Raw genomic sequence first — 16,879 nt, forward strand, 5'->3', positions numbered from 1 at the left:
TTCCTCTCCCTAGCTGTACAACTGGAGAACCAAGCACAAATACAGTATGTAAGAATGCTCTCTATGGAGCCTCGGTAGAAGCACACCAGCAGTCTCTCACTCAGATTGTTCTTCTTTAAAAGTCTGAGGAAATAAATTCTCTGCTGGGCCTTCTTCACCAGAGCAGTGGTATGTGCGCTCCAAGTCATGCCCTGATCGGAGCCGGGCTCAGGGCGGCTAACAACACTAAAATAGTGCAACATTATAAAAACATCATAAGAATTAATTAAAATCAAAATTGATGGCAACCATAAACTAAAGTATTGTAAAGATTGCCAAAGGAGGGAGTCAGGCTGTGCCCTAACCAAAGGCCTGGTGGAACAGCTCTGTCTTGCAGGCCCTGCGGAAAGATGTCAAGTCCCGCAGGGCCCTTGTCTCTTGTGACAGAGCGTTCCACCAGGTTGGAGCCGCAGCCGAAAAAGCCCTGGCTCTAGTTGAGGCCAGCCTAACCTCTCTGTGGCCTGGGACCTTCAAGATGTTTTTATTTGAGGATCGTAAGTTCCTCTGTGGGGCATACCAGGAGAGGCGGTCCCGTAGATACGAGGGTCCTAGGCTGTGTAGGGCTTTGAAGGTTAAAACCAGTACCTTAAACCTGATCCTGTACTCCACCGGGAGCCAGTGCAGCTGGTATAGCACCGGATGAATGTGATCCCACAGCGAAGACCCCGTAAGGAGTCTCGCTGCGGCATTCTGCACCCGCTGGAGTTTCTGGGTCAGTCTCAAGGGCAGCCCCACGTAGAGCGAGTTACAATAATCCAGTCTGGAGGTGACCGTCGCATGGATCACAGTGGCTAGGTCAGGGCGAGAGAGGTAAGGAGCCAACTGCTTAGCTTGGCGGAGATGAAAAAATGCCGCCTTTGTTATAGCTGCAATCTGCGCCTCCATGGAGAGGGAGGTATCGAAGATTACACCCAAAATCTTAACGGACGGTGCTGGCACTAATTGCACCCCCGCAAGAGATGGGAGTTGCCCCCTCAATCCCATATCGTCCCGTCCCAGCCAGAGGACCTCTGTCTTCGAAGGATTTAACTTCAACCGGCTCCCACGTAACCATCCAGCCACAGCTTCCAAGCATCTGATCAGTGTGTCTGGGGCCGAGTCAGGATGGCCATCCATCAACAGATAGAGTTGGGTGTCATCAGCATACTGATGGCAACCCAGCCCAAAACTCCAGAAAAGCTGGGCGAGGGGGCGCATAAAGATGTTAAAAAGCATCGGGGAGAGTATCGCACCCTGAGGCACTCCACACACCAAGGAGTGGCGCAATGACAATTCCCCGCCAAGCGCCACCCTCTGTCCCCGACCAGAGAGAAACGAGCGCAGCCATTGAAGGACTGTGCCCTGGATCCCCACGTCGGCAAGGCGGTGGTCCAGGAGTTCGTGATCGACCATGTCGAAGGCTGCTGACAGGTCTAGAAGAATCAGCAGCCCCAACCCGCCTCGATCCAGCTGTCTACGAAGATCATCTGTTAGGGCGACCAGAGCCGTCTCGGTCCCATGACCAGCGCGGAAGCCGGACTGGAATGGATCCAGAGCCAATGTTTCATCCAGAAACCTACCAAGCTGTTCAGCAACCGCTCTCTCAAACACCTTACCCAGGAATGGAAGATTCGAAACTGGGCGGTAATTGGATAGATCTAAGGGATCTAATGATGTTTTCTTTAAGAGCGGGCGCACCACTGCCTCCTTCAGTTCCCCTGGGAATGTCCCGGTGCCAAGGGACAAATTGATGATATCCCCCAGGGGGGCCCGCACCTCGTCTGGACACGCTCTAATCAGCCAAGACGGGCACGGGTCGAGAGGACAAGTGGTGGGTTTTCCAGCTTGGAGGAATCTGTCCACATCGGCTGGGGATATCCGGTCAAAGTGGTCCAATACTGGACCCGAGGACAGTCGAGGGGCCTCCAGTTCCTTTATTGTATCCAAATTGGCAGGGAGGTCATGGCGGAGCAACAGGACCTTCTCCGCAAAAAAGCTCGCAAATGCCTCACAGCTGTGTGTCGAATTGTTATTTAAATTTGGCTGTCCTTCGAGGGACGTTAAAGACCGAATTATACTAAATAATTGTGCCGGGCGAGAGCTAGCGGATGCAATGGAGGCCGAGAAGTAGGACTTCTTAGCGGCCTTCACTGCCATCTCGTAGGTTTTCATAAAAACCCTATAAGATGTTCTTGAGGCTCCGTCACGGGCACCCCGCCATACTCGCTCTAGCCGTCTGAGGTCCCGCTTCATTTTCCGGAGCTCCTCAGTAAACCAGGGAGCCCGGTTTCTGCGGGGTCGCAGAGGGCGCTTAGGTGCGATCTCATTGATGGCTGCCAGGAGCTGGGTATTCCAGCCCTCAACAAGCTCAGTCAATGAGTCGCCAGGGGGAGAAAGGTCCCGCAAGGCTTGACGGAATCTATCAGGGTCCATCAGCCTCCGCGGGCGAGCCCAAATCGGCTCACCACCTAAGCAGGGTGGGGGTGGAACATCAATCCTGGCTTTCAGAGCGTAGTGATCAGACCATGGCACCTTCATCGAAGGAAACATGATCACATCTATACCGACGCCAAAGATCAGATCCAGCGTGTGGCCTGCTTGATGTGTGGGGCCCAAAACAAACTGGGAGAGCCCTAGTGTCGCCATGGAAGACACCAGGTCCAGAGCCTGTGAGGAGGGAGTGGCATCGGCATGGATGTTGAAGTCCCCCAATACCAATAGGTTAGGGAACTCCAAGGCCCAGCCGGCCACCGCCTCCAGCAGGCCTGACAGGGTGGCTGCTGGTGCGCTAGGTGGCCGGTACACCAGCCAGACAGCCAAGCTCACCTCGGAGCCCCACACTAGGCCAACACATTCAATGCCGGGGATCGATGGCGATGGTAGAGCCCTGAAAGAACAATCTTCCCGGATTAATAGTGCCACCCCTCCCCCCCGGCCCACAGTCCGTGACTGGTGGAGGACGGAAAAACCCGGGGGCGCCATCTCTCGTAAGGTAACAGTATCCCCTTCACGCACCCAGGTCTCCGTCACACAAGCCAGGTCGACCCCCTGCGAGATGATGAAATCTCGCAGGGTGGCGGTTTTGTTGCCTATAGACCTGGCATTGCACAACACCAGTGACGGAGGTGAGTAATCCTTGCTCACCCTACCCTCGTCTCTCGGGATGGGGCGCAGATTGGAAGGGGTACGAGCATATCCGTATCTCGATCCCCTTCGCCTATGACATCTGCCCCCACAAGTCTTCAGGACAGCCATCCGAAGGCTGGCGCGGGTAGAAGGTCTCTCCGCCCCACCGCCAGGCTTCGGAACAGCCTTCCGAAGGCTGGCGCGGGGAGAAGGTCTCTCCGCCCCACCGCCAGGCTTCGGAGCAGCCTTCCGAAGGCTGGCGCGGGGAGAAGGTCTCTCCGCCCCACCGCCAGGCTTCGGAGCAGCCTTCCGAAGGCTGGCGCGGGCAGAAGGTCTCTCCGCCCCACCGCCAGCCTTCGGAGGAGGTCCGAGGACAGTGAGGTTCCTGCTTCCTCGAGGAAGGCCGGCCAAACGCGCCCCCCCAAATGTTGCGCCCGGTGCGGCCGGCACCCCTGGCACCCCCCACGCTACGCCACTGGCGGTGCTCATCTCGCTTTACTGGCTGAGGGAGCCGACGTTTGTCCACAGACAGCTTCTGGGTCATGTGGTCAGCATGACTAAGCCGCTTCTGGTGAACCAGAGCAGCGCACAGAAACACCGTTTACCTTCCCGCTGGAGCGGTACCTATTTATCTACTTGCACTTTGACATGCTTTTGAACTGCTAGGTTGGCAGGAGCAGGGACCGGGCAACGGAAGCTCACCCCGTCGCAGGGATTCGAACCACCGACCTTCTGATCAGCAAGCCCTAGGCACTGTGGTTTAGACCACAGCGCCACCCACGTCCCATCCCTACTTTATTTAGGCTTTTATAAAAATACAAAATGCATTCATGAGCTCCATATGATCTACTTTAAGTGGGTATAGTTTGATATTATGTAAGAAAAATAACCAAATCCCCCACTAGTATAGGAAAGCTTATAAAAATGTTTTTGGTTTTTGTTTTTAAAGCCCATTAGAATTGGAGTCTTTCACAGGTCAGAAGTCCTGGAAGACACAGAAGTTCCAGGCAACAGAATACACCCATTGAAATCAATGGGCAATTCAAATAAATGGAAAATGAAACAGATTAAACTTTTAAAGTGAAAGGAAACAGATAAGTGAAATGAACTCTCTTGCATACATTTAAAATCTGATCTCCAGAAAATGTACCACAATAGGGCACTGAAAGGATCTTTTGAGAAACTCTCTAGGCTTTTTTCCTGGCCTTCCTGAAGATGCTAGTTTTTTGTTTTATTTTTCATGGGGGAGCAATCAACTGTATGAAAAACTGCAGTCAAGCAATATTGCCACCTGATGGATGACTTGTTTTGAAAGTCCGTAAACCCATTTTTTAAAATAAAAAACCCTGATGATAAATAACATGATTTGCTCTGTTTGGATACACTAACATTTAATGTGCAAGAACCTGGTGTTGGCATTCATCTGTCTTGGAAGACAATGCCAGGCCAAGGGTGGGCCTTTGGGGGAAATGCCACCAGAAACTGGATCTCCTAATCAGCACCTTCGCCAAACCTGACACTGGAATTGCGTTTTTCCTTTCATGCGCTCTCACATAAGAGCTATGGGTATGAACATGGGTCAGCTAAGGGGGCAGTATGTCGAAATACAAACGGAATATCCGATTTTTGAATACTCGACCACTAGTCTTTAAAAAAATAAAAATAACAAAATCTGCAGAGAGTAAAGTTGCTCATCCAGCTATGCTGAGCCAAGTCCCCTCCCTTTGCCAATTCATTTCACTGCATCAAAAACACGACAAACCTCCCACTTCCACCATTCGTCCTCCACCTTATTCTGTATAACGGGGAGGCCTTTTGCTCTGAGTCTTCTCACAAATGAACTGGGAATCTTGAATCGAACTTGCCAGCTCCTTCTGCTGCACTGGTGTGATTTGACTTGAGCCTTTTATACTCCAGAGTCTGTCAAATCACTAATAATTAGATCCTGGGAGAGCAAGTCACACTGCAAATGGACAGAAATGGCTTCAGAACCACAGCTAAGTCAATTTCTAGCCCTGATCAGGCGATCCCAGAAGCAATGCAAGGAAAGCAGCTGTCGAAATGTTGCAGACATCCATGCCTAGTTTCAAATGCTAGCATTCTGCAGTGGTGGTTGTGAGGATATGGGAAGAATAATTTTAATGACAAAAACTAGTTTTATTTTGTATGTCAAAATGAATATATTCAGATTTACGATTTGCATGATTAATTCCAACTAGAATATTATTACCTTTGTACAAAATTTAGATTTAACTCCTCATTCCCTGTATATGTACATTCCTGCCTCTGAGGTACATTATCTACAAAATAACTTTCATTGAACTCAGTGGATTTTTGTTTAAACTAAACTTAAAGGATACCTTCCCAGTTTCACACTTTCTGTTCCTTTTAGTGAATTGTGCCCCTTTATTGAAATACCAGAATTGAAGTTCGCCAGAAGCGGCTTAGTCATGCTGGCCACATGACCCGGAAGCCGTACGCCAGCTCCCTCGGCCAATAAAGCGAGATGAAGGCCGCAACCCCAGTGTCGGTCACAACTGGACCTAATGGTCAGGGGTCCCTTTACCTTTACTATTTAAATACTAGATTGTGATCCATCAAAATTTAAGTCCTTTTCATTCCCACTAATTTCAGCAGAATTAAGCAAGACTATATATGACTTTTTTTAGAAAACATCAACAGAGCAGAACAGCATCTGGCTGCAAACAGAGAGTTCTTAATCTTCAGTCATTGCACAACTCTTGGTTTGCACCAGATTTGTCTAGAATGTAAGCCAAGTTATCTGCCCCCAAAATTGGGAAATAGCTTGCCTCATTTCTGAACTTGGGCTGTCCTTTGTCTCTACTGTAACCCCATTAGACATGTTAGTACAGTTAAGTAGTGTATAAATTTTGTTACATAAAATAAAATAATAAGCCCCCAAATCCCTCCCACCCAACCAGTCACTAGGTGAAGGTACGAGGCAGGACTTTATGGTGTATGTCAGTCCACCACAAAGATGCAAGATCCTGGTAGCTCTTGGGAAATGTAATTTCCCCAAGGGCAGCTGAAACCTTACATTTATTGTACTGCTCTACTCTGCTTCCTGGAACAAGAAGGAACCATGCAGTCTTAAATTTTTTTGCTGTAACTTCTGAAACCTCTGTGAGAAAAATCTTCACTTATTTGCAAAGCTAACTGTCTGTGATTTATTCTAGCCCAAGTATTTTTGTGAGGCACATTTGCTTAAATGAGGTTGAGGGTAGATGCAAATCTAACCAGGTTTTAATTTGCTTGGAGCAATCTCCATGTTGCTAAATCTGCTATGAGAGACTAAGAATCTTTCTTCTAAACCTCACTCTCCAATACAGTTGGGTGGATGGGTGAGAAGGGAAGTGGGTGCTCCGCAGGTGAAGGGGGCTTAAATGTGAATTCTTCTCCAGTTGGAATTTAATTATGAAATATCCAGGGCTCTCAATACTCCTCCCTTTGTTGAGACGAGTCCTTGAAATTCATATCCAAACACCAGGGATATGTGTTTTATTGGTATCTCTTATCCTTTGGAGACATCCTCTTTGCTAACCTTGGAGACTGTGCACATGAAATAACAAAAGCAGATTGCCAGTGGTGAACAGTGAAGACACTTTTTTGCAGCACAGATATCACTTTTCGTCCATGCAGGCAAAACTCTGGGCTTCTTAGATGAGCTACAGTTGAGGCTGTTTGTCAATAGAAAAAGCAACTTGACCATTTTACAGGATTTCCTACCAATTTAAAGTCTGCAGATCCCCCTCCTTTGCCTCACAATCACATTGGTGGGAAGGAGAAGAAAGAGAAGAAAACTACAGCAACAAACAACCTTGTCTCTCCTTCTTTTGGTGTTAAATTTTAATTTTCTCTCCTTTAAATTTCTTAGCACTCTCTTTTAAATAATGCTAAGTGTTTCTAAATTATACATAGGCCTGCAAGTGCCATCATTATAAATTCTGCTTTAAGGAAAAAGGTAAGTACAGTCATGCATTATTAAAGTGCCCTATATAAATATTACCATACTTGATTTACTTTGAGGGCTAACACACCAATCTTGCAATTTAATGAAACAGGATCAAGGACAAAAAACAACAATCAGTGCTCCCCCCAATATACATACCTCACCCAGAATATATGGTGTGTGTAAGTGTGTAAGAAGCTTGCTTCTGGCATGATCAGGGGCACAATCTACTAGACAGGGGTGCTATGCATCTAGCGGGGAGCTGATATCAGCCCCACCAGAGTGGACAGAATGAGAAGCTGGATCCGGGGGAACCCAAGAGAACAAAAATGTAAGAATAGTCCTCCTGCTTGTGACCCAGGCTCAATCTCAACACAGAAATGTAAGAGTCCTACTGGAGCAGACAAAGCCCTGTCTAGTCCAGCTTTCTGTTTCCATAGTGACCAACCAAATGCCAATGATGATGATGCTTTTTCCAGAAAAGTAGAACTCAAAATGACTTTCCACCAGGGCATGAGCACAATAGCCCTCTCCCGCCAATTCCCTCCTATTCAGAGGTGTCCTGTCTCAGATATTAGAGGCACTAAATAGCCATCATGACTAATAACCACTTTTACCCTCCATGAATTTGTCCAGTCCCATTTTAAAGTCATCTAAGTCGCTGGCCACCACTAAATCTCCCAGGAGCAAATGCTGTCGTTCAACTGGGCACTATGTGCAGAAGCGCTTCCTTTTGTCTGTTCTTAATCAGGCATTCATCTTCACTGCCTGACCCTGGGTTCAAGTATTATGAGGAAAAAAGAGTGAGTCTTCTCTCTGCCCACTTTTTCCATTTTATTTCTAGGTCCACAATATCGTTTTTGAGTTGCACATCCTGTTTCCCACAGCAGTCAGCCAAAGCAACTCTGGACAGTCAGTATTTTGCAGGAGGAAATATATGCACATGCCGGGAAATTCGAGGTTGCGCAATTAAAGCAGATGAAAGTGCTCTCTCACACTAGTGCTCTCTCACACATCTGACCGGATGTGATGCAAGTCAACTGCTCCCTAGTTCTCAGATAACCCTCCTTCCTCAGCTGATCTGTGCAGATCAGGGTGTGTGTGTGTGTGTGTGTGTGAGAGAGAGAGAGAGAGAGAGAGAGAGAGAGAGAGAGAGACCACCAGGCCCATACAGAGCTTGTCTGAGGTGCAGGGCAGAAGTCCCTGGTCAGCTGGGAGGCACGGGGCATTCTTGGCATGACAGCATAAGCTGGCGTAGCCCTCTGAGGCCAACAGCAGGTGTAACTGGCTCTCCCTACCATCTGTACAGGCCTGCCTACCGCTGGCATGTTGATCAAAGTGCTCGGCCCCACCCTGAGGATTGGGCAAATGTGGTTCTAGGTCCCAAAAAGGTTAGCCACCCCTAATTTCAGCAATATATGGTCTCTATGTGGGGGTTTTCCTTGGAGTGCATGGCTGAACGGTATCTTTGGGCAAACCACGGGGATTCTGAAGAGGAACAGGAGTAGGGTTTGTGACAAGGACAATGAAGCTGCTCTTCCCTTGCCTACACTCATGTTTATGTGCCCAGGCAGAACAGTGAACCAGAAAGCCACTTACCTAGTTATGTGGCCAGGAAGGGTAAAGCAGGTGTCTTGATTGACAGCACACTAACATGTGGTTGACACTGTCAGAGCTGGCAACTCTGGTCAATGGTTAGTCAGTGTATATTGGTCCATGTGCATCACATTTGTACTGCCCAGTATTTGGGTGCAGGGGCTTTTCTTTTTCCTGAGCTCTTCTTTTCCACAGCTGAATCTTCTTTGTGCTAACAGATCACTCTCACTGCATTGTGACATAAGGACAGAGGCCCATTTCATAAAATGCAAGAGCTTCACATGTATCACTGTGTGCACAATCGTCGCCTACACTCATCACATCACTGCCTGCCCCCATGTGCTTTTTTTGAGTGGGAAGAGTTATGTGAACTTGGCTATCTCTGCAAAGCCCTCGTGCCACATGTTCAGGAGCTGTGAGATGAAGGGTTTGGGTGCATGGTTACTCCTACACCACAGAAAATGTTTTCAGAGTCCTCTGAAACCTTAAAGGCCAGCTCAGTATGTGTTCAGTGGGGAAAAGCCATCATGTGTCTTACTTTAGGCTTTTCTAACCATTTTTCATCTCTCTAGAGACTTGATGGAAGATCTGGCCGGCTTGCACCTCCCTCGCCCATGAGATGGCATTTCATATTGCCACACGATGCGCTGGAAGGAATGAAGGTCACTAGCACTCCTGCAGATGCTTCTTAGAGCTGTCAGAACAGGACCAACAAAGATGTTTGCAAAGCTCCATGTGCTTGCGCTGGCTTTATTTTCCAAAGGAGGCTTCCTTTCTCTAGGTGACCACAACTTTCTGAGGAAAGAAATTAAGATTGAAGGAGACCTGGTTTTGGGTGGTCTGTTCCCTATTAAGGAAAAGGGCAGTGGAGCAGAAGAATGTGGGAGAATCAATGAAGACCGAGGTATCCAGCGTTTGGAGGCAATGTTGTTTGCGATTGATGAGATCAACAGAGACAGCTCCTTGCTCCCAGGAATTAAGCTTGGAGTTCACATTTTGGACACTTGCTCCCGGGACACGTATGCATTAGAACAGTCCCTGGAGTTTGTCAGGGCTTCTTTGACTAAAGTGGATGAAGCCGAATATATGTGTCCTGATGGGTCGTATGCGATTCAAGAAAACATCCCACTACTTATTGCAGGAGTCATTGGAGGTTCTTACAGCAGCGTCTCCATACAGGTGAGATATCTTAACTCTTAAGAACAAGTTTTCCATCTCAGTGTCCTTTTACCTACTCTACAGAATACAATGGGGAAACACTCATGAGCCCATGTGGGTGTCAGGGAAGAACCAGACATGTGGGTCACGCTACCCAGCTGAGGTTCATCCCAAAAGGAGCTGGAAAGTGTGGCAGCTCCTGTCGGGCAGAGCCACCTGAATTACACTCAGCTAGCAGGCAGAAAAGGACAGCTGGATAACCAGGGCTGCAAAGGATGGGTGGTGTGTGGCTTTGGGTATAAAAGGGCAGAGAAACCACAAGAATGAAAGGGAGTTTGACAGACTTGCTGATGAAGATTGGTGATCATCATTTGACCACAGAGGATAACCCTGAAGCATGATGTTCACTGGCAGGAGCAGGAGTTCATCTCCTTTCCTTCACTAGCTTGAGGCCAGAATTAGGACTAGTGGAAGAGAGGGCATTCTCCTTCCAAAAGCCCAGGAATTGCCTTCACATGTGGTGGACCAAGCTGAGTTCAATTCTGCTATGGATGACTTTGACATAAGAATACTGAGTTCAGTTTGGAAATGTCTTCTCTAGTCAAACTTGGATCGATGTGAGATGTTGTGTTTACCCCAACTCAGTAGTGGAGCACATGCTTGACATGCACAGAGTCCTAAGTTCAACCCCTGGCATCTCCAGGCTCTCAGGCAGACTCTGGATTTAAAAAATCCTGCACTTGAGAACATGGTGAGCCACTGCCAATCAGCGTTGGCAATACTGGGGTAAGGGTAGGCCAATGATCTGATTCAGTATGGGGTCACTTCAAATATTAGAGGTGGGGTCACCTCTGGCCTGGAGACCAAATGTCGTCCTCCTGGCCTCTCTATTTGGTCCTCTCCCCAAGAGACACCCCTCATTCGCTTGGCTCTTTGAGCTCTTTTGCCTGGCTGGAACGTGTCCTTGAACTGAGACGATGCTTGCCTGGTTCCTAGTTGCTGTGGAAAGCAGCTCTGTGGTGTTTAAATTTGAGTCTTAAACCAACACAGTTGTCTCCAGTTCTGTACATGTACCTGCAGGCCCTCTGATGTCCTTCCCGCATAATCAGCTAGATGTAAACAGAGCCAAGGCTGGAAGTGATGGAGGAACACTGCTGTCCCAGAGATGTCTTGAAATGGGACAATTCTGCTGGTGGAGAGGGCCACCAGCAAAAGCAGAGTGACAGCGAGCCTTGGAGGTAGTGCCTGACAGGGAAGAATAAGGGTGCACTATGCTCCATTTGCCCTCACCACAGGCTATTTGAGAACACTCTCAAAGAAGGGCCCACTTCAGCTAGATCTTCAAGGTGGACTCTAACTGTTTCCGGACAAAAGGAGGCTTGGGGAGAATAAGTTGCTCCTCTCCAAGAACGTCTGGGTGCTCTGGAGCTGTAAGCAGACTTTTGTTCTCAAAGAATTGTGAGTTTTGGACTCAGTCTAGGGGGCAGGACCTTGCAATATGGAATAATGAAACTTACAAATATATTGGTTTCCTCTTCTAGTGAAACTGGCATAAATCACTTGTGGGACTAATAGTGCCCACCTTAGAATCAAAGAAATGGCATTAAGGAATGTAGACCTTTGGGGTCATCTCATCTAGTTTCCACGGCTAACAGAAGGCTCAGAGCACTGGAGTACATTGTCCAGTTCCAAATGCTCAGGCTCTCCTTCATGACTTGAAATTATAAAGGTGTAACAAGCAATGCATTTTGTACTAGCTATATGTGTTTACAAGCTTCTGACTCAAGCAGACCTTCCTCCTGAGATCAATAGCAAACGGCCTCAGTGCTAGAATGCAGGATTAGGGTCCAGTTGAAAAGATTTTTTTCTGGAAAAGAAATAACAGCTGTGGATCTGAAAGTTTGCTCAAGCACTTGAAACTCAAACTGGGGACAAGGTGACAAAGAACTCAACTGGACAATGCACATAGTAGTAGTAGTAGTAATACCACCCTGCCCATCTGGGGCTATATGCACTCTATGTTCAGTAAGGTTGCCATTCTGTGACCATTCAGCATAAAACCATGGTCACAACAAGTCAGGGAGACAGGGTTGATCTGTGCATGCACATTGCTCTGTAGAGCACACACTGAATAGGCAGGGACCTTCCTTGGACAGTGGAGAGGTGAGCAGACACCCTGCCTCCCATGATGCATCTAACATAGCAGGTTACATGGAGGCATGACTCTACATCACCAACATATAAGGTTGGCAGAGAAAAAATCTGCACCTGCAATTTCCTGATTGTCAGCTGATTAAAAAACCCCAACTCTTCTAGCAGCAGTGGGAAATCTAAAGCAGACCCACCTGGCCTCACCATTTGGCTCATGAAGCCATGTTAGCCAAGCCACAGCCACCTGTCTTACGTGTCAGGTGTGGGGCAAGTAAAGATCTCTTTGGGTCAAAAAATGGGTTTGGAGGCTCCACTGATCATCTGAACCTGTAGAGACTTGTGTGTGGCATTTTGAAGTTCCAACCACGAGCTGATTTCAGGGCAACAGGCGTTGTGCATTGTAAGCTTAAGCCTACATGGTTTATTTTCAAACTGTACAGATGAAGGGGGTCACCTGACAGCACTGTGACATCAGGTGCCCACCTGTCAAATTGGCCTGTTGGGGTGGGAGAGATAAGGATCTGGACTTTTAGCCAGATCCAGATCCCCACCCCTGATTTAGATTATTTATATGCTATTCTTTGCATAAACCACATTTTACAACAGTGGTCAAATAAAATTAAAAGAATACATAAAATCCATTTAAAAGCAACAACAACAATGCAACAAACCCCTAAATCACAATTACTAATAGGAGCAGCAGGAATGAATTCCTTTGTCTAATCAGGACTGTCTCCTCCAGTAACCATAAAAGGTGTGTCCTAACCAGTCACCTAAAACTGTATGGAGAGTTGGGGCCAGATGCACCTCAGTGGACCACCACTGATGTGTCCCTTTTACTCACTATGCTACAATACATCTCTGCTCTAGTGGCATGGTCCTTCCACATGTAAATATCTGTTGATCCTTTTAGATCTATTTGGGCTTTCAGTTACCTCACATGTTTAGAGTTGCCTGAGGGTGGGCATGGCCTTGCTGCCCAGCCCAGCTGCTCCACAGCATCCCAATGCCCAGCCCCATCATCGGCCAAGCATTGAAGGGGGAACGTCTACAGAAGGGAGCCTCAGGAAGCTGCTGCACATAATTTTGAACCCTGGCCATCCTGCATGTTCCTGCTGTGAGCATTGACCTTCCAGAATATGGAGGGTGGCAAAGCCTAAAATGGCAGCATGAGTGGGGCCACCTGAACGCCCAAAGAGAGTTTAAGAATCTTAAATATACATTCCTAAATTAGAAATCAGTGGGCCAATGGGTGACAGACTTGATGGGCATTAGAGCTGAAGTCTCCTGGATCGGGCAATTCCCTCCAGCACCTGATGCCTGGGCTTCCTGTGGTGCTTTGAAGCCCAAGTTCGGGACTTCAAAGCACCTGTGATGTCAGTTGACTGACAGGTGGGCAGTCATACTGGGTGCACAAAGCCAAAAAGGTTCCCTACGCCTGACATAGGGGATGTCAGGGCTGGTTCAGCAGCAGGTCAGCACTGAGACTCAGAGATGAGCAATAAAGGTGATTCCTTATTCAAGGAAACGGAATTCAAACTGAGAATCCTATGGGCAAGACTGGCCCTGGTAAAGCAGTTGCCAGAACTGACCATCTGAGTCTCGCGCTTCTGCCTGTCTCCTTCCCATCTGGCTCTTTACGCAGCAATCTTAAACTCCATGGGGTGGGGGGGGCTGTGCTCCCTGTGCCCTTTGTTCTGCAAAAGCTGCAGGAGATAAGCGGGGAGGGGAGCTCAGTACAGCAGGACTGGCAGGCTCCTCCGACTCTGTTACAGCCTCATAGAAATCATAGAAATCATAGAGTTGGAAGAGACCACAAGGGCCATCGAGTCCAACCCCCTGCCAAGCAGGAAACACCATCAGAGCACTCCTGACATATGGTTGTCAAGCCTCTGCTTAAAGACCTCCAAAGAAGGAGACTCCACCACACTCCTTGGCAGCAAATTCCACTGTCGAACAGCTCTTACTGTCAGGAAGTTCTTCCTAATGTTTAGGTGGAATCTTCTTTCTTGTAGTTTGGCTCCATTGCTCCGTGTCCGCTTCTCTGGAGCAGCAGAAAACAACCTTTCTCCCTCCTCTATGTGACATCCTTTTATATATTTGAACATGGCTATCATATCACCCATTAACCTCCTCTTCTCCAAGCTAAACATGCCCAGCTCCCTTAGCCGTTCCTCATAAGGCATCGTTTCCAGGCCTTTGACCATTTTGGTTGCCCTCCTCTGGACACGTTCCAGTTTGTCAGTGTCCTTCTTGAATTGTGGTGCCCAGAACTGGACACAGTACTCCAGGTGAGGTCTGACCAGAGCAGAATACAGTGGCACTATTACTTCCCTTGATCTAGATGCTATACTCCTATTGATGAGGCCCAGAATTGCATTGGCCTTTTTAGCTGCCGCGTCACACTGTTGGCTCATGTCAAGTTTGTGGTCAACCAAGACTCCTAGATCCTTTTCACATGTACTGCTCTCAAGCCAGGTGTCACCCATCTTGTATTTGTGCCTCTCATTTTTTTTGCCCAAGTGCAATACTTTACATTTCCCCCTGTTAAAATTCATCTTGTTTGTTTTGGCCCAGTTTTCTAATCTGTCAAGGTCGTTTTGAAGTGTGATCCTGTCCTCTGGGGTGTTAGCCACCCCTCCCAGTTTGGTGTCATCTGCAAATTTGATCAGGATGCCCTTGAGTCCATCATCCAAGTCGTTGATAAAGATGTTGAATAAGACCGGGCCCAAGACAGAACCCTGTGGCACCCCACTAGTCACTCTTCTCCAGGATGAAGAGGAACCATTGATGAGCACCCTTTGGGTTCGGTCAGTCAGCCAGTTACAAATCCACTGAGTGGTAGCATAGTCAAGACCGCATTTTACCAGCTTCTTTACAAGAATATCATGGGGCACCTTGTCAAATGCCTTACTGAAATCAAGGTAGGCTATGTCCACTGAGTTCCCTTCATCTACCAGGCTTGTAATTCTGTCAAAAAACAAGATCAGGTTAGTCTGACATGACTTATTTTTCAGAAATCCATGCTGACTATTGGTGATCACAGCATTCCTTTCTAGGTGTTCACAGACTGTTTGCTTAATGATCTGCTCCAGAATCTTCCCTGGTATTGATGTCAGACTGACTGGGCGGTAATTATTTGGGTCCTCTTTTTTCCCCTTTTTGAAAATAAGGACAACATTTGCCCTCCTCCAGTCTGCCGGGACTTCGCCTGTTCTCCAGGAATTCTCAAAGATGACTGCCAGTGGTTCTGAGATCACATCTGCCAGTTCTTTTAATACTCTTGGATGCAGTTCATCTGGCCCTGGAGACTTGAATACATCTAAACTAGCCAAGTATTCTTGTACTATCTCCTTAGTTATTCTGGGCTGTGTTTCCTTTGCTGAATCATTTGCTCCAAATTCTTCAGGTCGGGCATTGTTTTCTTTATCGGAGAAGACTGAGGCAAAGAAGGCATTGAGGAGTTCAGCCCTTTCTGTGTCCCCTGTTTGCATTTCACCATCTTCTCCTCTGAGTGACCCCACTGTTTCTTTGTTCTTCCTTTTGCTACGAACATACCCATAAAAGCCTTTTTTGTTGCTTTTAACCTCTCTAGCAAGCCTGAGTTCATTCTGTGCTTTAGCTTTTCTGACTTTGCGTCTACACGTGCTGGCTATTTGTTTGAATTCCTCTTTGGTGGTTTCCCCCCTTTTCCATTTTTTGTACACATCCTTTTTTAATCTTAACTCAGTTAAAAGTTCTTTAGATAGCCACCCTGGCTTCTTTAGGCACCTTCCATGTTTCCGTCTCATTGGTATTGCCTGACATTGTGCTTTTATTATCTCCCTCTTAACAAACTCCCAGCCATCATGAACTCCCTTTCCTTTTAGTATTGCTGTCCATGGGATCTCACCCAGCACTTCCCTAAGTTTTATGAAGTCGGCTTTCTTAAAGTCAAGAAATTGAGTCCTAGTATGCTTGGCTGCTCCTTTCCGCTGTATAGTAAACTTCAGAAGAGCATGATCACTCGCGCCTAATGATCCTTCCACTTCTACCCCACTAACCAGCTCATCAACATTGGTTAGGACCAGATCTAAAATGGCTGTTCCTCTTGTTGCTTCTCCCACTTTCTGGACAATGAAGTTGTCTGCAAGGCCAGTGAGGAATCTGTTTGACCTTATGCTCTTGGCTGAGTTTGACATCCAACAAATATCCGGGTAATTGAAGTCCCCCATTACTACTATCTCCCTTCCTTTTGCATGCTTGGCCATCTGTTCCAGGAAGGCATCATCTATGTCCTCCACCCCCTCCTTCCCAGCTGCCTCTTCTTCCTCTCTCTCTCTCACCTGTCAGCACCCCACCATTGTGCTCCCCTTCATCCCCTGACCTGTCTTCCACGTCCACCTCCTCTCCCCTGGCTCTGATCCTCTTCTGAGGCTTCCACAGAGGGTTCTCCCAGGGACGTACCATCACATCAAAACCTCACACTTCCACACATTGGAAGTTTTAGATGTATGCACATCCAAAGAACTCCCTGCTTCTCTTCCACAAATGGAACGTATGAAATTGACTTGCCCTGAGCTAGGTCAGTGGTCTATCTCATAGCCCAGGGTTTTCCTCAATGCAGCTGCTCTCCAATGTCTCAGGCAGAGAAAGCCTTCCTCCGCGTATTGTTAAGATCCTTTAATGGCAGGGTCTTTCTGCGTGCAGAACAGAAGCTCTCCCATTAAGCCATTCGCTCTCTCACTTCGTGTTCTGTTGCGGGTGGGGGTGGGGGTGGCTTGCTTTCATTAATCCTTGGAGTGGGATGATCCATCACCATCATTGTTCCAAAACTGCCCGTCAAAGAGAACAAAGGGAATCAGGGGCATCATATTGCTT

At 47.6% G+C, this 16,879-nt stretch overlaps 1 protein-coding gene across 2 annotated transcripts in view; it reads left to right on the forward strand.

Annotated features, from left to right (window-relative positions):
- Positions 1 to 16,879, forward strand: part of GRM3 (glutamate metabotropic receptor 3) — a 148,585-nt gene that overhangs the window by 101,604 nt on the left and 30,102 nt on the right. For both annotated transcript variants that reach the window (XM_081210680.1, XM_081210679.1), the window contains exon 2: positions 9,283 to 9,889. In XM_081210680.1, coding sequence (XP_081066806.1) covers positions 9,392 to 9,889 — 498 coding nt within the window. In that variant the 5' untranslated portion in view covers positions 9,283 to 9,391. The remainder of the gene's footprint in view (positions 1 to 9,282; positions 9,890 to 16,879) is intronic.

The sequence above is a fragment of the Podarcis bocagei genome (assembly GCF_964188305.1).
Source record: "Podarcis bocagei genome assembly, chromosome: 10".
NCBI classification, from domain to species: domain Eukaryota; kingdom Metazoa; phylum Chordata; class Lepidosauria; order Squamata; family Lacertidae; genus Podarcis; species Podarcis bocagei.